The following is a 20,185-nucleotide window of genomic DNA, read 5'->3' as shown; positions in this document are numbered from 1 at the left end:
GTAATTTTCTTAATTGATTCTTAATTGACAATGTGTGTTAACAAAGACAATCACATGATTACAAATAACCTTTTAGTGATAATCCTTATACTATTAGACCACTTTCTGAATTGAAATTACTACAAGTCTTTGTCTCTCTCCAGCAGACAGATAGCCTTTCACCTTAATGTCTCTGCTTCTCAGCTAGCACATTCTGGTCTTAAAGCAAGGTCAACAAGGGGTATTCAGAAGACAAAATACTAATAAATGTTTGTGGCGAACTTCATGTCTTTTTGTTTTGGTAAAGCCCCCCCTTCAGGAAAAGTGTGTATAAGAGTCTTACTATGTCTGATTCAAATCAGAAAGCCAGTAAGCTCTCACTTTGTCATTTCTTTGTGTGGCGTGGCGGTGATAGAAACAAAGAAAATACCATTCATCCGACTACGCCACCTAGGGAATTTCACCCCAGGAAGTATATGGGGGGGGGGCGGGGCTTGGAGTAATACCTTGATGATACACAGACTACACAAGTTCGATAACTGAAGAAAGACAGACGTGATTCCAAAAGAAATGCAAATTTATTGAATTATTAACTAAAAGGGTCTGTGGAAAGAATGGGAAATAAACCAAACCTAGGTGAAAGTAAAAGGTTTATTACAAATTTAATCAATATATAAAATACAATATTTTCCTAAACTTCCCCTTCCTAAGGCCCTAAGGGAAAAGTGGACTGAGGCCAGCAATGGGGAGGCAGGCTAGCTGAGTGTGTGTCCAGGGGTGCAACCACTTACCTACCACATGTGTATTCACTCCAAAATGGCTACCACGGCAAACAGGTGAAAAACAAGTGTCCCAGTGCTTTTTTAACACTACCAACCAGTGAGGGGAACCACACCAAGGTGTCTAGCCTCGCAACCAAGCCAGCACTCAGTTCCACTTCAAAGAAATGAAAGAAATATTAACAATCAGAAAAGGGTCACCAGTACACCAGTAAGCTCACAATAAAAATACCAGACAACTGGCTAGATAAAACACATACAAATTGAATATAAAATCTATCTAGGCAAAACAGCAGCTGATAGAGACCTACAATCAAAAAGGCACATTAGTACATAAATTACTTCAGGTACTGCTCAAACCCTAGTTACCCCTGAACATTGGGTTCTACCTTGGGTAAAATGCATGTTGGCCAAGCAGCCTCAGGGTAACAATCCCCAGCACCGAAGGGCAGGCCAGGACTTAAATCACCAATCGGTTAGCAGCAGACCAGGTAAACAGGACACTATCAAATAAATTAAAACTCAGTCATTGAGTATGTAAAGAGAATCTTAACAAAACCAAATGCATGCCTGCATCACCTACCCCAGTCACAGAGAGGAGCCAATATTAGCAACCAGCCAAACAGCCAGAGAAAAGCAGAAGCAGCCATGCTGCCACAGCTGCCTTAAATGCCCTAATGAGCTACTTAGAGGGCGGGACCAGGAAGGCTGTGTGGGTGTGTCAAGACTACTACATAGATCTGGAAACCAGGGTTCCTACCAGAATCGCAAATAAATACAAAAGTTAAAAGGTATAAGAATAGCTATTATTGTGTTTTTACTGGTTCTGTGTTATCAGACGACGCTCACCTATGATATCTTATTTGTGCATGTTAAAAAGGGAATTTTTCCCCGCACACTATGCACTATTGTACATCAGTTAGGACAAAACAGGCAAATAAATGAATATAATTACTTATGTTAGAGTCAAGTGCCACACAATGTTTGTTCGGAAAAATGAGATCCGCACAGCTGTTGGGGCCTTGAGCAAGTCTAATCAACTGTACAGGTGCATCTCAAAAAAGGAAAAGTTTTTTTTTTTTGTTGTAATTTCATTAAAAGTAAGTGAGAGTATTCCCCATGATTGCCCGGCCAAGTATTGAGTCCATAAATGAACATACTTTTCAGAAGGCTGACATTTCTGTATTATAAATCCTTTTTTGATTGGTCTTATGTAATTTAAGTGAGATAAAGTGTCAGCTAAGTAACAAATTATTATTAGTACTTTTCTGAAGGATGTCTTTGAATGGACTGAAGCTGGCTTCATAGAAAACAAACAACTACATTTGATATTTAGATTATTCATCAAATTTCACTATTAATTGCCTATCTATCTAATATTTACATTACCGTCACCTTCCTGTCAGCTTCTTTACCTTCTCCACTGGCGGTGACCTCTCTAATGAACAAAATGTTTTTGCCTGCAGAACTGCTGCTCACTGGATGTTTCTTATTTTCCGAACCATTGTGTATATAGTGCATCCGGAAAGTTTCACAGCACTTCACTTTCCCCACATGTTACAGCCTTATTCCAAAATGGAATAAATTCATTTTTTTCATTTTTACACACATTACATTACATTACATTACATTATTGGCATTTGGCAGACGCTCTTATCCAGAGCGACGTACAACAAAGTGCATACCCATAACCAGGGATAAGTTTGCTGAAAGACCCTAGAGGGAAGTACAATTTCAGCTGCTACCTGTACAACAAAGATAAGGACAAGGGCCTTTGTTTGTTCAAAAAAAAAAAAAAAAAAAAAAAAAAAAAGAGCAAAAGTCACCAAAGTTAACTATCCAAACACTGCTTACCTAGCCAACTAACACCCCAGAATGACAACATGAAAGAAGTTTTTTTGAAATTTTTGCAAATTTATTAAAAATAAAAAACTAAGAAATACATAACATGTACATAAGTATTCACAGCCTTTGCTCAATACTTTGTTGATGCACCTTTGGCAGCAATTACAGCCTCAATTCTTTTTGAATATGATGCCACAAGCTTGGCACACCTATCTTTGGCCAGTTTCGCCCATTCCTCTTTGCAGCACCTCTCAAGCTCCATCAGGTTGGATGGGGAGCGTCGGTACACAGCCATTTTCAGATCTCTCCAGAGATGTTCAATCGGATTCAAGTCTGGGCTCTGGCTGGGCCACTCAAGGACATTCACAGAGTTGTCCTGAAGCCACTCCTTTGATATCTTGGCTGTGTGCTTAGGGTCGTTGTCCTGCTGAAAGATGAACCGTCGCCCCAGTCTGAGGTCAAGAGCGCTCTGATGCAGGTTTTCATCCATTGCTGCATTCATCTTTCCCTCAATCCTGACTACTCTCCCAGTTCCTGCCGCTGAAAAACATCCCCACAGCATGATGCTGCCACCACCATGCTTCACTGTAGGGATGGTATTGGCCAGGTGATGAGCGGTGCCTGGTTTCCTCCAAACATGACGCCTGGCATTCACGCCAAAGAGTTCAATCTTTGTCTCATTAGACCAGAGAATTTAGTTTCTCATGGTCTGAGAGTCCTTCAGGTGCCTTTTGGCAAACTCCAGGCGGGCTGCCATGTGCCTTTTACTAAGGAGTGGCTTCCGTCTGGCCACTCTACCATACAGGCCTGATTGGTGGATTGCTGCAGAGATGGTTGTCCTTCTGGAAGGTTCTCCTCTCTCCACAGAGGAACTCTGGAGCTCTGACAGAGTGACCATCAGGTTCTTGGTCACCTCCCTGACTAAGGCCTTTCTCCCCGATTGCTCAGTTTAGACGGGCGGCCAGCTCTAGGAAGAGTCCTGGTGGTTCCGAACTTCTTCCATTTACGGATGATGGAGGCCACTGTGCTCATTGGGACCTTCAAAGCAGCAGAAATTTTTCTGTACCCTTCCCCAGATTTGTGCCTCGAGACAATCCTGTCTCGGAGGTCTACAGACAATTCCTTTGACTTCATGCTTGGTTTGTGCTCCGACATGCACTGTCAACTGTGGGACCTTATATAGACAGGTGTGTGCCTTTCCAAATCATGTCAACTGAATATACCACAGGTGGACTCCAATTAAGCTGTAGAAACATTTCAAGGTTGATCAGTGGAAATTATGTAGGGTCCTCGCACGGGCCGCCAAATAACGTAGGGATTTTACTCTCTACGAAACCGGTGCGCCAGTTAATATTATGTAGCAGTATAACTGCAAAAAGTAATCAGTCTCATAAAATTACTGTTATCAGAAATATCTAACCACAAATTTAGTATTTTAATTAAAAATTAAAATAACCAATATTAATGATTAAACATACCGATAACCTGAAGGTTGGAAGTTCTTTGAAAGACTGCTTTAACTCGGCTCTCATGTTTATGCGATTCCAAAACGGACACCGGGGTTTAATAAAATATATTTATTAAACAAACATACAAACACATAACAGATAAACTAACGGAAATTTAGTTGGGTAAATTAGTAGGTTAAGTTAGGTGTGTATGTATGTGTGTGGGCGCGCGCGTGCACGTGTGTCGCTTGAACAAAGGAAAGGTGGGAGTAGCTAGCTTGAGTAAGCTAGAGTTCTGGGTGTGGTAATGAGTTAGAGTTAGCTGTGAGAAGGGACTACTTGCGTAGTTTTACTCTATACATGCGCAAAAGACGGCGAATCAATTCACGTACATATATATGTAGCTAACCAAACACATTACAATGGTAGGATGGTAAATATTGAAAGATTCACAAAAACAGTTAAGACTAAACTAAACACTGGCTATGCCTGAATGTTTGTTTTCTTACTGAGTCCATACGCATTGCTGGATCCAAAAGACATGCTGTCCTTGTAGAAGCGGCGATGGTGCTGTGAATGGACTGGAGAGATGAGCAGGCTTGGGCGTCTTAGCCGCGCGTTGTCGTCTGGTCCACTCGGTTGCTGGAAGGATGTTCGTTGCAGTTGTTCTTTGGTGAGCTTTGCAGGGGTAAACTGATGTAGCGTTCCGCGTACACCAGTTTCCACTCGCTATAGGCCATGAAGTTGCCATGAGGTAACTTGGTGTGTCCGTAGGCCTGGTAGTGGGCTGTGCAGCATTTAGCCTCTGTCCGAGTCTCGGAGCAGATGAGCTGAAGCGAATGGCCAAAAAGGGTGCGTCGAAGAGAAGAAGCAGAAGAGAGATCCCAAGAACCTGTCTTGCTCTTATGCGCCATTACGGGATTGGCTGAACCAAGTTAGACGTCATCCGTGGTGGACGTCGTGGAATTTTCCTGTGGGAATGTGGAAGTTGTAGTCCCTACAATGGCAAAGGCTGTGAATACTTATGTACATGTGATTTCTTAGTTTTTTATTTTTAATAAATTTGCACAAAGATCTCCAAAAAACTTTTTCATGTTGTTATTATGGGGTGCTGTGTGTAGAATTTAGAGGAAAAAAATGAATTTATTCCATTTTGGAATAAGGCAGTAACATAACAAAATGTGGGAAAAGTGAAGCACTGTGAATACTTTCCGGATGCGCTGTATATCTCAGCAGTTTCTAAGATATTCAAACCACCCTCTCTGCCACCAGCAATCATTCCACAGTCACTTTGATCAAATTTTTTCCCCCATTCTGACATTTGGTCTGAAAAACGGCTGAACCTGTTGACTAGTTCTGCATGCTCATATGCATTTAGTTGCTGCCACATGATTGGCTGGTGTCCAGGTCTAGCTAATAAAGTGCTCAGTGAGTGTATATTTAATAAGTAGATATTTCCCCCACACTTTTTTGCATCAAAAAAAGTTTGTCCATGGACATGTCCAGTTTTACTAAAACAGCCATACCTTAATGCTTTTTCCAATCATCACACAACTTGGTGAGTATCTTGACATCTTGACTTGCTACTGCTCCATAAAATTTGTGATGGGTCAGACATTAGGACTACAGCAGATGTGCTGGTTCTTTGAGTGTGGTAAAAAAAAAAAAGAAAAATCCTACAGGTATTTAACTATAACTAACCTATAACTTACATCCTATGCCTTCCGATGAATAAGTTATGTATTTGCAATTTTTTCAAATAATATGTTACATTCAAAAGATCAAATTTCATTTTTAGGTCAATATAACCTACCAGGCAAGTCCCTAAGTTGATGGCATGGTCCATCATCTATATGTAAATTTGGTGTCCACCATCATTAAGTCTCTTTGTTTGCCAACTGTTACATATGCAGCTTGGACCCTGGGAATCACTGCTTGAGTTTTCTTTTTGCTTTTATTTCTTGTGTACAGATCCATAATTCAAATAAGTTGAAATGACACATCTTTATCCCATAGTGTGAACCAACCAATGGACAGGGCTTTCGCCTGGGACAGTATCGCTGCCACTGCAAAGAGGGGTACTACAGCCCAACTGTCCCTCAGGAAACACGTAAGTCCTTTGCAAATCCACACTGTTAGGGATTTATTGAGCATACAATGTTCAGTATAAATGTAACATTTTGAATGCATTTTTTGTATTTCCAAAAATATGTAAGTGTGTGGTTAGCGTTCTGGTGCAAAATGGCTGCCGTGCATCACCCAGGTTTTGCAATCTGCAATTTTGCAATTTTGCAATCAGAAATGTATTATTTTTTATGTAAAAACATTAATTTAATTAAAATTACGGTATTCAGAAATGTACATGGTTAGCTGAAAAGAGATTTTACCTGATGGCCATGTAGGCCAATTAAAAATCCATGGAGAACATTGGACCTTATCATAAAATTCTTCACATAACTGTCCTATATGAAAATTCAATTATAATACAGTATATATGTACTGTAGGTGGATTCCGTTGGATAGGCCAATGAGATTAACAAGAACAGGATGACTGATACAGTGGTTTCAGACCACTTCACTTTTTGCACACTGCAGATAGATTTGAGAGGGAAATACCTCAATGGAGGTGAATGTAGCCTGCAAATGGGAGTCATTATCGCTTCTGGTTTCATGAGACAGCCATTTTATCACTGATATAATGTTATATATTGTTTGTATTATTTTAAAATGTGAGAGAGGGTCCAGTTCCGGTTCCCTGAAGGACCCCATACATGTTCATCCCTTTACACGGTTCTCCTTAGAGCCTCTTACAAACCCCTTGCAATCCAATCAATTTGGGATAAATATCTAGTCACTAGTAATGATGAAATTCTTTGGGATATTATTTGGAGTAATCTTTCAAGTGTATCTAAAAATCTTGACCATCCGCTTGTTCATTCTCCGAGTTGTGTCGTCAGGGGTCCGTCAGTACCAGTAGCATATGTTTTGGGATTGCCCCACTGCAAGTCAGTTTTGGAACCAAGTGGCTATAACCTTATCCAATACTGTAAATCAAGATTTTCCATGCTGTCACAGAGTACTAATTTTGAATGACAATTTTATACTTGATTTATCTCAACCTCACCAATGTGTATGGCTGGCTGGCAGCTAAAAAGCTAAAAAGATGTTTGCACAAAGTTGGAAGCCACCACACTCCCCGTCTCATTGGGTAAACAGCTTGCCCCAAATGATCTACATGGGAACATTGCTTAGATTCATGGAAATAATTATGGAAAATTTGATACCTGGCAATCAGCAGCTGCTGCTGTCAGGTTTTTATTATTATTTCAGGTGTTCTGTTTGGGTTGTGTTTTGATCATGTTCCGTGGGTAAAACATATTGCAAAAGTTATTGAAGTATATTGAAGTATACAAAATGATGCACTGCAGATTTATGAAATACTTCTTGTGGAAAGTGTGACAGTCATAACTTTAAAACTGTTATATTCAAATTATAAATCAGGGAAAAACAGTGACTGAAGGCGCGCCACCAAATGCAGTTGCATTTCGGCGAGAGACGTATTACCGTATTACAGAATAATAAAATGTCAATCCTGACCTCTTTACACTGCGAAAGTTGTAAAAGTTTAAATGAGAGGATTGCAGTTCTGGAAGGACGGATCTCCATCTTGCACTCCATTAAAGACGACGAGCTGTTCCTCGATTCATTTATGGAACCCCGTGGAACTGATGCTGCCGGTTCCCTGCTTTGCCCCGAGGCCGAGCTCCCCGTGGCGGGGGCGGCTTCGAAGGATTGGTCACAGCGAGGGGCTAAGCCAAAGAACTGCAGCACTCCAGCTTCCACAGCTAATGCTGCTTGGATTACTGTCCTGACGGGCAGCCGACAAGGAAGGCGCACCTCTTTACCCCCAGTCCCAGAAGAGTTGTGGCTGACGAACACCTTCCAAGTATTGGACGGACTCACTCAGCCCTGGGAAGACCCCCAGGAAAACAATACTTCGGACCTACATGTTGCTCGCGGTTTGAGCGAGCCTGGCTCTGCCAGGCTCAGAAACCAGACCGGCGGTCTTCACACCGGGCAGCGACCTCTGCTTCCCGACGAAGGATCCTCAGGGAGGCGGTGATCAGCCGCTCTGGTGGTTCTCCTGACCCTGGTCCAATGCGGAGTCCTCCCAGGTCTGATGTTGCGGCCCTGCCGCAGCAACTGCCTGCCCGGACACGCTCCCCGGGGTCGCCCCTCGCCCCTTCATCTCGTCAGTGCCCCTCTCCCGGGGAGATGATCTCTACTTCCCATTGCAGGCCTATAAAGGAGCCTGTCCCTTCTCAACCTCGTCCCCTTTTCTCTCCAACAACCCTTATAGTGGGTGATTCGATTACCCGGAAACTTCGGTTTGCGAATGCAGCTACACACTGCTTTCCTGGAGCAACGGTCCCCATCATCCTGGGTAAGCTACCGGGCCTGATGCTATCGCTCCCGTCATCTATTAGCCTATTATTGTACACGTTGGGACAAATAACACCGCTCGCCAACAGTCAGAGCTAAGGAAAAAAGATTTCAAGGACCTTTTAAAGTTTTTAAATGACTGTGGAAAGTCTGTCTTCATATCTGGTCCTTTGCCTTTGCTGGGGGGGAGAGCAGAACGTTTCAGCCGAATCCTCGGTCTTAATACCTGGCTCCAGTCCGCTTGCAGAACAAATAACATAGGTTTTATCAACAATTTTAACCTATTTTGGAATCGGTTCTCCTTTTTTATGGCGGACGGAATCCATCCAAACAAGCTGGGCTCACGTGTGCTTGCTGCAAACATTCTACATGCTGTGCACTGTGCCAATGATTATGCCCCACGTGACTGACAACCAAATCGGGACAATCCTTTCCCTTCCAGGGTCAAAACACAGCCTATTGATGTGATCCCCCCCTTCTGTTCTAATGTGTTTACTGCAGGTATCCCTATTCCTGTTCGTGTGACCAATAGGCCTAGATTGTCTGACCCCTACCGTCGTGATAGTCCGGCTTGCTGTGGTATGCGAGTGCTCTGTCCTGTTACACAAATCTTAAATTCTCCCTCCCCCAGTGTCGATTCGGCTGTTACTCAACAGGCAAACCTTCGCATGGCTCTAATAAATGCAAGGTCAATAGTAAATAAAACATTTTTATTAAATGACTTTTTTCTCTCCCGGGGATTGGATTTTATGTTCATTACGGAAACCTGGCTCCATGCTGACGAATATGCACCTTTCTCTGAACTCCTTCCCCCTGACTGTTCATTCCTCAGCTCCCCTCGCACCACTGGTAACGGTGGAGGCATAGCCTCAGTGTTTAGATCTAATCTCATGTGCCGACTGTGTCATTCCACACCTAGTTACTCTAGTTTTGAGTTGCAGCTCTTTGAAATGAATCTGTCCTCCCCGGTGCTCTGCGCTGTTGCTTATCGTCCGCCAAAATGTAACACGGACTTCATTAATGATTTTGCTGACTTTTTGTCAGGGATCATGGTTAAATATGACCATATTTAAATTTTAGGTGATTTTAATGTCCATGTGTTCTGTGAATGAAGACCTTTAACCAGGGAATTTCTGCACTTAATTGATTCTTTTAATCTCATCCAATCTGTATCTGGCCCGACACATGAAAAGGGACACACATTGGATCTTGTCTTATCTTTTGGTCTATCTGTTTCTGTAAATGAAATCTGTACAACAGCATGTATCTCAGACCATTTACTTACTTGTCCTGTTTACATCTTCTATCCCTTGCTCGGGAATCAAATCACGCGCCTCCGCACGCCGTTTGCGCTCGATCAACCAGTCGACCGCATCACAGTTCTCTGATATTTTCAGTGTCTCCTCGATTCGTGCGCTGGATGCGAACTGTGCTCTCAGTGCTGAGGAGCTTATCTCCATGTTGGATTTTACATATTCTGAAATACTGGATTCTGTTGCTCCATTTAGGCTTAGACGCACCAAAGCACTTTCAGAGCCGTGGCTTAATGATTCCACTCGTTCTCTCAGGCGCGCTTGCAGGCAAGGATAAACTCCATGTCTCTCTAGAAATCCTGCGTAGTTGCCTATCAGACTACCAGAGAGCTATTAAAACTGCCAAAACAGATTATATATCTACCTTAGTCTCCAAAAACACCCACAAGCCTCGGGTTCTTTTTAATGTTTTTAATTCCCTTATTAACCCCCGTGATGTATCCCCCATTATATCTTCACCCACACTGAAAATTTTCTTACATTTTTCATTGAGAAGGTCTCTACTCTCAGGCTAGCCCACACGAGTGTTAACACATTGAGTGTTACCATTGACCCTGCTCCATCTCTGTGCTCTGCCATTTTCTGATCAGTTTGAGCCTATATCCCTCCCTTCGCTCTCAGATATAATTAAGCATCTGCGGCCTACATATTGCCCCTCAGACAGCATCCCCTCTCGTCTTCTCAAAGAAGTTTTTGATTCAGTTGGTGCTAGCGTATTATTGCTAATCAATACCTGTCTCAGTTCAGGATGTGTCCCAGCTGCATTCAAACATGCTGTAGTGCAACCACTGCTCAAAAAGAAAAATCTTGACCCCTCGGTTCTCTCTAACTTTAGGCCTATCTCCAAGTTACCTTTTTTGTCTAAAGTATTGGAGAAAGCAGTTTTTATTCAGTTACAATCATTTTTAGATAAAAATGACATCTGTGAAAAGTTTCAGTCTGGTTTTAAACCTCGGCACAGTACTGAAACTGCCCTTTTACGAGTTTTTAATGATCTGATAATAACTACAGACTCTGGTGAGCCTGCTATCCTGGTGCTCTTAGACTTGACAGCGGCATTTGACACCGTGAATCATGGGATTCTTTTATCTCGCCTTGAACACTGTGTGGGTATTAAGGGGGCTGCCTTGGAGTGGTTTCGGTCGTACCTATTGGACAGGAGTTTTTCTGTCCATGTGGGAGATTACTCCTCAGATACAGCCCCACTCACTTGTGGAGTCCCCCAGGGCTTTATTCTAGGTCCTATTTTCTTTTCTTTATATATGCTGCCCCTGGGGTCAATTTTCAGGAAGCATAACCTTTCTTTCCATTGCTATGCTGATGATGTACAGATTTACTTACCTGTAAAATCTCAATGCAAGAAGTCACTGCAGCTTTTACTTGCATGTCTTAAAGACTTAAAAAACTGGATGGATGCTAACTTCCTGCATTTAAATGAAAATAAGACAGAGGTCATTATGTTTGGACATCCAGCTCAATTGGAAGACATTGTTGGTGCTCTGGGCCCCCTGGCCCCCAAAAATGTTCCTGCTGCGAAAAGCCTTGGTTTCACCTTTGACAGTGCCTTTAAACTTGAGAAGCAAATTAGTGCTGTTGTCAAAGCTGCCTTTTTTCAGTTAAGACAAATAGCCAAGGTCAAGGCCTATCTTTCTCAAAAGGATTTGGAAGGAGTGGTCCATGCTTTTATAACATCTCAGCTGGACTACTGCAATTCTCTATATATAGGCTTAGACCAGTCCTCTCTCTGCCGTCTTCAGCTAGTGCAGAACGCTGCTGCCCGCCTTCTGACTGGCAAAAAGAAACGGGAGCATATTACACCAGCACTGTCATCCATACATTGGCTTCCTGTCCATTACAGGATAAAGATCAGATCATGCAATCAGCAACTTTTGGATGTCCCTATGTCGAGGAGAGCTAGGAGGGGTGACCGGGCCTTTGAGGTAGCTGGCCCCAAGCTGTGGAACAGCCTACCGCCACATATTAAATCTGCCCAAAACATAGATGTTTTTAAATCCTTGTTAAAAACCCACCTTTTTAGTGAGGCCTTTATGTCCGACATAAATGGGAAAACAAGATAATGTACATGTATTTCATTTTATTTCATTTTATCTCATTTTATTTCATTTTATCTTGAATTTTATTGCCTGGTTTTGTACAGCACTTTGGTCAACCATGGTTGTTTTAAATGTGCTTTATAAATAAAGTTTATTATTATTATTATATTCATATTCCATATAAATGGCTGGTAAATTACTGGCATTTATATAGCATCTTTATCCAAAGCACTGTACAATTGATGCTTCTCATTCACCCATTCACACACACACTCACACACCAATGGTGATTGGCTGCCATGCAAGTCACCATCAGCCTGTCAGGATTATTTTGGGGTTAGGTGTCTTGCTCAGGGACACCTCGACACAGCCAGGGTGGGGATCAAACCGGCAACCCTCTGATTGCCAGATAACAGCTCTTACCACGTGAGCCAATGTCACCCCATGTACAGTACTGTGCAGAAGTCTTAGGCACCCTTTTTGTGTATGTTAGTATAAAATAACACATTTGAGATGTCCAAGTATTCATTTTCCAAAAGATTTAATTTTACAGAGACATTTTTTGTATTAAATTAACATATTACTGTAATCAATTCAATTCAAATCAGCCATCTCAGAGAAGTGATGCAGTTTTAATGCCGAAGGGTGGTCACAAAAAATATTGATTTCATTCAGTTTTTAACTATTCTGCCAAATGACTAAAATGTAATGTAAAATGTATAGTATGTTTATTTAGGACCTTTCATTGAATTCTTTTTGAAATAATCTTACCTGTACAGAATGTTATACAGGTGCTTAAGACTTCTGCACAGTACTGTGTATATTACAGGTTGAAGTCTGAAATCAGTCATTTTTAATGATCTGAATAACATTAGGATTCAAAAAAAGAATATCCTCATTTTGTGGAGATCAAAAATTTGTGGAGTGATCAATTTGTACTTCATGTTTGTTTTCATTGTGTTTGTTGCACTTTATTTTTTTGTCCAGGTGACAGTGCTTCACATTCAAGTGGGCTTTGTGCCCCTGTCCTGCCTGTATGTCTGCCCTGTTGGCCGGGCTGTTTGCATTGTGAGGATGGCTCCCCCTGCAGGGTACAAGAGGACTGGTACCTGCGAGCAGCCGTGTTGACTGTGCAGGGATTCTTTATGTTTCTTGTCTTCATCAGTATGCTTGTAGCATACCAATTCCGCAGGAACAAGGTGAGTGTTGTTTAAGTCTACATAAATAAATGCATGTTGATATGTAAATGAATAACATTTTAGGTCTGTGTTACTCATTCAGTGTTTTAGCATGTTCCACTTTGTCCAGTCATTTCATGGCCCAACATTTTCTAAAATGAAAAATGAGGGAAACCTCAATGATTCTCAAGGCTTAAATAAAGGATTGAAAAGCTTAATGAATTCAGTAGATGGACAGACTGCACAATCTAGCTGTTGTTTTGTCTTTCTTCATTGAATTTTTATTAGATATATTGTGAGCTCCATAATGTTTGGGACAAGGACATATTTCTTCTTGCTTTGGTTCAACATCTCAATTTTATATTTGTAATCAAACAATTCACCTGGGGTTAAGGCATTTATCCATTCAAAGGTATCTTTATACATTTTGGTTTGCATGGATTACAACTGAGAGTATGGATTTCCACTTTGTTGAGTTTTTCCCTCAGGCTGAATTTTTACTTACTGAATGTGTTACAGTACCCTCCAAAAGTATTGGAATAACAAGGCCAATTCCTGTTTTTGCAATACACTGAATACATTTGGGGTTGAGATAAAAAGATGAATATGAGGCAAGAGATCACAATTTCAGCTTTTATTTCCTGGTATTTACACTTAGATGTGTTAAACTACTTTGCACCTTTGGTATCAGACCACCCAATTTTTAGGAGAGAAAAAGTATTGGAAAAGAGAGTATTTAAGTAAATATCATTTAATATTTGGTAGCACATCCCTTGCTTGCAATAACTGCATCAAGCCTGCGACCCATTGACCTCACCAAACTGTTGAATTCTTCTTTTTAGATGCTTTCCCAGGCTTTTTCTGCAGGCCCTTTCAGTTGTTTGCTTGTTTTGGGGTTTTTTTCCCTTCAATCTCCTCTTCAGGAGGTGAACTGCGTGCTAAATTGGGTTAAGGTCTGGTGATGAACTTGGCCAGTCTAAAACTTTCCACTTTTTCTCCCTAATGAAATCTTTGTTGTGTTGGCAGTGTGTTTTGGGTCATTACCTTGTTGCATGATGAAGATCCTTCCAATTAGTTTGGACGCATTTTTCTGTAAGTTGTCGGCTGTAAATTGTTGTAGACTTCTGAATTAATCCTGCTGCTACCATCTTAAGTTACATCATCAATAAAGGTTAGTGAGCCCCCTCCAGAAGCAGCAATGCAAGCCCAAGCCATGACACTTCCTCCAAAGTGCTTCACAGATGAGCTTGTATGTTTTGGATCATGAGCAGATCCCTTGTTTTCCCACACTTTGGCCTTTCCATCACTTTGGCAGAGGTTAATCTTGGTCTCATCAGTCCATAAAACTTTGTTTTGTGGCTCATCTCTGTACTTCTTTGCTAATTGTAATCTTGCCTTCCAATTCTTACTGATGAGTTGTTTGCATCTTGTGGTATAGCATCTATATGCTGGCTCTCTAAGTCTTCGTTGAACGGTTGATTGAGATACCGTCACCCCCCTTAAAATACTGGAATCTATAATTAAGGACTGGAATTATTTCTTGAAAATAATAATATTCTAAGGGATAGCCAGGGGCCACTGCTCTTCCTTATTTACATAAATGACCTAGACATGGACATTGAAAGTAATTTAGTTAAATTTGCAGATGATACAAAACTCGGAGGTTTAGCTAATAGTATAGACTCTACTAAAGTAATCCAGGAAGACTTAATCCAGGAAATAGACTTGGTGGTTATAGTTGATCAAAGCCTTTCGGTGCAGTAGCAGTAAAGAAGGCTGATAGGATGTTAGGATACATAGCCAGGAGTATTGATTATCAGTCCAAGGAAGTTATGCTCACCTTATACAATACTCTTGTTAGACCACACTTGGAGTACTATGTGCAATTCTGGGGACCGCACTATAAGAAGGACATAGAGGTGTCGTGAGCCACGGACCCCTTGCCGAGCTCAGACCTCACGGTCCCACGAGCAGTACCTCACAATGAGGTGTCTCGGGGACGAACTCAAGTACTCCGAACGTCCTGGAGCCCTGGTAAGTTCTACTGAACTTCCAGCCCAGTCTCGAAGTGAAGGGTGTGATGCAAATCTGGTAATCGATGTCCTGTATTCAATGTATTCCTCTAAAGACTCTTTATCACATATGATTATAGTAAGATATACTTTATTATAATCAATCAAAAGAATAGAGTTATACAGATTACAGTGTACATATCATCTTTTGCAGTTTGCTAATCACATGCAAGTTACATATACCCCTCTTAGCTCTTTCTAAATTACCTTTCCACCACGATGTTTAAAAATCAAGGTACACCCCTCCAATATCCATCCTCCTCTTTGGCCTTTACCTTATCTTATGGCTCCCCCTTCACGGAGATGAAAGCTACTGAACTTCCATTAATACAATGGGTACGAACACCCCTAAAGTCTACTACTTATTTTTATCGTATATAGTATCTTTCTAAAAAATAAAAGACATAAAAATAAAAGGAAACTTATAATGTATTACTTCTATGTATTACTTTTCCTACTTCTACAAGTAATATAGATTATAATTACCACTCATGCCCTAAATATAGCCATCTCGTTTTCTGCGGGATTTGATCCCTCCTCCTTGCTGTTGATGAGCTCTTTGAACAGCTGCATTGGTTTGGGAATCTGGGGCAGGATCAGGACCCAGACTTTCGAAAGACGTGACTTTGCACTTCGTACTTCTCCTGCCTGTTGTCTGGGATGTGCACTGGTATTTCTTCGAACACGTCGGGGGTTTTGCAGTGCAGCCGCAGCATATGCCTCTCCTCACTGACACTGAGGTTAGGGGGGGAGGCTTCAGGTTCTTGCGTGGGTCCAGCAGGAAGGTGTTCTGTAGCGTGGAGGAACCCTGCGTCCCGTCTGTTGGCCTCCAGGTGCAGTTCACGGCTCCAAGCATGTTGTAAAAGCCCTTTAACTCTTTCACCAGCTTTTCTGTATGATGAGGGATGCGCGTGAACACCTCTTCGACATCAGTCCTGCTGTCACAACTCTTGGGCTGAGTCCGCACCGCGTACGTCAATCCTCTCTCCATATCCATATCCTGGAGTGGCGCGCAGAGGGAGCGCGCCACTCCAGCTTGACTACAGCTGTCTTGTGTTGCTCTCTCTTCACCAGCTCGTAGATATCTTCTGAAGCCAAATTCTGGGATCCTGCTCTAAGGTCTAAAAACTTATCCCTTATATATCTTTTTTGCATACAAAAGTGTACCTTTTTTGATCAGAAATGCCCCCATTATGTCAAGCGGGAAGACATTTATCTTTTACATAACCTGTTTTTTAATGATCATATTAATTATTTCTGTTTTTTCAATTGTCATTTTCTCATACCTCAAAAGAACTGTCCCCAATATTTTATTTCATGGGCCCCTCTGGTTTGGGAATTTCCCCCATCTTAATATATGAGTGGAAAAACACTAGCCCTTATGTTGTTTTTAATGAACCTATTCATCACTGGTGTCTGTGTCAGTTTCATAATCTCTCCTTGACTTCCTCCAAACTTTGATTTCATGCAAGCCAGACGTTAAAGCCTGCCACCATCCCAACACCCTCTTCAGGTGCCCCTTTTTGTGGCGCCTTAAGGGGTCTACAAAGGTCATCCAGCTAATAGCTGAGTGTAATTCATCATTCAACTCCTCTATAGTCAGTCCTTTAAATCTATTCGATAAATTATTTGTGTTATCCTCAGAGAGGCCCGTGAAGCCTCTTAATTTTCTTTCGGTATTGACGTCCATGCCATTTTCCTTATCTCTTTTACATTTTTCAATCTCCTCCTGCTCTTTGATTTCCCAATTATTTTCATTGTCTTTCTCATCCTGTTTTTTTAACCAGGCCTCGTGCTCCTCCCCTGTAGGAGCCAGCCCACACGTGTCAACCAAGTATGTTATCACATTTATCGTCTCCTTGAATGCAAAACTCCCTGGGTCCCCAATTTTCCGTTCTGCGTGTTCAGCCCCTTCCATGGTCATGCTAGAACACATTCTACGCATGGCCTCAGTCAGGCCTTTAGCCTTGCTCTCTAAAACCCTGAATCTAAGTCCTCTGACTTCAGACTCCTCAGTATCCATATACGGTTGTACATTTATCTTATACCATATACTTTTCCTCTTACGGGAGCTTTTACTCCTACCCCATTGGCGTGTGCGAGGGGTTAACAATGCATTCCTGCTTAACCCATCTTCTGTCAATCTCTCATCAGGAGGGCCTAGGGCCGGGTCCTCGACAGAGGCACTACAAAAGGTTCAGAGAAGGGAAACCAGATTGATTCCAGGTATAAAAGATAAGAGTTACGAGGATAGACTTAAGATTAAGATGCTTAATCTCTTTAAGCTTAGTAAAAGGAGGCTAAGGGAGGATTTGATTGAGGCTTTTAAATTCATTGAAGGGATTAACAAAGTGGAGTATAAGGGATTCTTCAGGTTGAGTTTGGTCAGCAGAACGAGCGGCCACAAATGGAAATGGGCAAAGGAGAAATTCTGCACAGATATTCGGAAGTATTGTTTCACACAGCGAGTGGTCAATGTGTGGAATAGCTTGCCAGCGCATGTAGTGGAGGCAGAAACACTGGGGGTTTTCAAGACCAGGTTTGATAAGGTGCTAGATTTTATTTAGCTTTTAGGCAATTTAGGCAGTAGGTACACTTAGGGGTAGGAGAAGGCAAGCATTGCTGGGCTGAATTGCCTGTTCTCGCCATTACCTTATGTTATGTAATGTTATGTTATGTTATGTTATGCCCGGTGGAGATCGTTTGTGATGTCACGGACTGATGTTTTTTCTTCACAGCTCTCACAATGTTTCTGTCAACAACTGCTGTTGTTTTCCTTGGCTGACCTGTTCGATGTCTGTTGCTCAGTATGCCAGCGGTTTCTTTATTTTTCAGGACATTCCAAGATGTTGTACAAGCTATCCTCAATGCTTGTGCAATGGATTTCCCCTCTTTTCCAAGCTTCAAAATGGCTTGCTTTTCTCCCAAAGACAGCTCTGTGGTCTTCATGTTGCTTCATCTTTTCTAGCACAAATGCAGTCTTCACAGGCTAAACCCAAGGCTAAAACTAATAGTAGACATTCAGATCTATTTATTGTTTAACCAATCAATCTAACAGGATACATCTAGGCAACAAGAAACAACTGTCAGTCACATGTTCCAATACTTTTTCTCACATAAAAATTGGATTGTCTGATATAAAAGGTGATATGTTCTAATCTAGATAAATATACCAGGAAATAAAAGCTGGAATTTGGATCTGTCATCTCATGTACGTCTTTTGACCTCAAACTCAATTGTCTTTGGTGTATAGCAAAAACAAAGGAATTGACCTTGCTGTTCCAATACTTTTTCGGGGGACTGCATGTGGCTGTATTTAATGGAACGTTTAGTGACCATATATTCACTGCATGTTTCCAGGTTTGTTTATTTGATTTTAAGCGGTGGATAGCCATTTTCGATGTGCATCCAATGACAATATTGCAGTGTTTGCTCAGCAGCAGTCTTGGGGTGTATCTACTATTTCTGATTGCTTGCTGTAGTAGGCCTGCATTTATTTATATCATCCACAGCAGGGTATGCGTTAAAGAGTTTTATTGCCTGACTTTAAAAAAAATTTTGAAGCCGAGGAGGTGGTGGCTGCTTTCTACCTACTAGTTGCTGCCTACACAGTTTTAAAGGATTAACAAGGTGGTTGTTCACACTTTCTATTTGCACAAGAGGGCATTGTGGAAACATGATTAAAGTATTAAATATGCCAGTTCTTTATTATAAGTATGCGTGTTAAATTTATCGATTTTCAACCAGTTGAGAATGTTCTCCTCGTAGTGTCACACGAGGATAACCTCTCCCCTATCCACGCCCCATGAATAAACGTGACCTATAGTTTGCTACAGGCAAGGCAATGCAAATATTTGACTAAGTTAGTTTCACTTAAATTAGAGTGCATTTTAAGGATTATTTGACTATTTATGGTTATATTCATTTAACTAGCTAGCTAACGTTGGCTAGTTTGCTTTCATAAGATGATGTTATCGATAGCGTTACTGAGCTAGTTTGCTTTCATAAGGACATTATAGTTGTGCTTTTATCTTAATTTGGCTAGCTAGCTAGCAAAAATTATTATTGGATAAGTCAGCGTTCTTACCTTAGTTATTGATAGTTGATATACTAAGTTAACTAACTTGTGAAAAATCAGTCTCCCAAGATGAGCACATATCATGGAGATGGCTATGGTTACAAAAAACTTGGAAAGTGGGGGCAGGGCCTGTCAATCATAACAAATTGACAGTTCTCATTACCATGTTATAGTGGGAAATTTAGGCTTCGAAAAATAAGTTTTAAAATACATTTAAATGACTGAATAATAAAATAAAAAAATGCTGCTTAGAGAAAACTGGTAAGTGTCACATTCAACCACCATGTTAATTCTTTAACGCAGGCCAATCAGAGTAACTATTCACCCAGACCATGGTATAATGGTAGTTCTATTTGTGCAGGTATACAAGGGTTATTATTGTGACCTCCTTCAGCTGCTACGTAAACTCCACCCATGATGATACACCAATCAGAAAGGCAACTTCCATTTCCATTAAAGCGAACCCCATTTGCCTCTTGGCATATTGCTAATATGACAGCTGATTTAGCAAGACTTCGAACAGACAGGTTTACATCTGAGGAAAGACCAGCACCTGTGTGAGTTCATTAGAATTGCCTGAATTGCGTAATGTGGTACACATTTCTTTTTGTTTTTCTTAATTAGACTTTTAGTTCTGTTGACTCATTTTAAATGTGAAGAACTAATTGTTAAAGAAGTGACATTTGAACTAATCACATTTTTTATAATTGTATCCAAATCCATTGCAATGCATTTAGGTGATTTAACGGATTGCCATTATCCCAAAATTGCCCATTGGGCTTTTATTCATCATTACTGCAACTGTATAATTCGGATCAGTATTATGAATATCCATGATATCTATGTATTTTTCATATTTTTGATAAAAATACAGAATATTAGGCTACTATTTCACAATTTAATCTTGATATTTTTTTGCATATATTTTGTGTAAAAGACAGGAAGCCATTATAGTAGCCTATAGATATATTTCTAGGCTAATATTATGCTGTTAAA

The 20,185-nt window shown here is 41.0% G+C and overlaps 1 protein-coding gene across 1 annotated transcript in view; it reads left to right on the top strand.

The window, feature by feature from the left end:
• The window catches only part of gpr179 (G protein-coupled receptor 179), a 339,778-nt gene that overhangs the window by 277,283 nt on the left and 42,310 nt on the right, over positions 1-20,185 (top strand). Inside the window, exons 4-5 of the mRNA XM_061230418.1 lie at positions 6,068-6,161; positions 12,849-13,060. Of these exons, the coding sequence (XP_061086402.1) occupies positions 6,068-6,161; positions 12,849-13,060 (306 nt within the window). The remainder of the gene's footprint in view (positions 1-6,067; positions 6,162-12,848; positions 13,061-20,185) is intronic.

The sequence above is a fragment of the Conger conger genome, chromosome 2, assembly GCF_963514075.1.
Source record: "Conger conger chromosome 2, fConCon1.1, whole genome shotgun sequence".
In the NCBI taxonomy this organism is placed as follows: Eukaryota; Metazoa; Chordata; class Actinopteri; order Anguilliformes; family Congridae; genus Conger; species Conger conger.
Note: the sequence above shows the minus strand (reverse complement) of the source record. Positions and strands in the feature narration are given on the sequence as shown.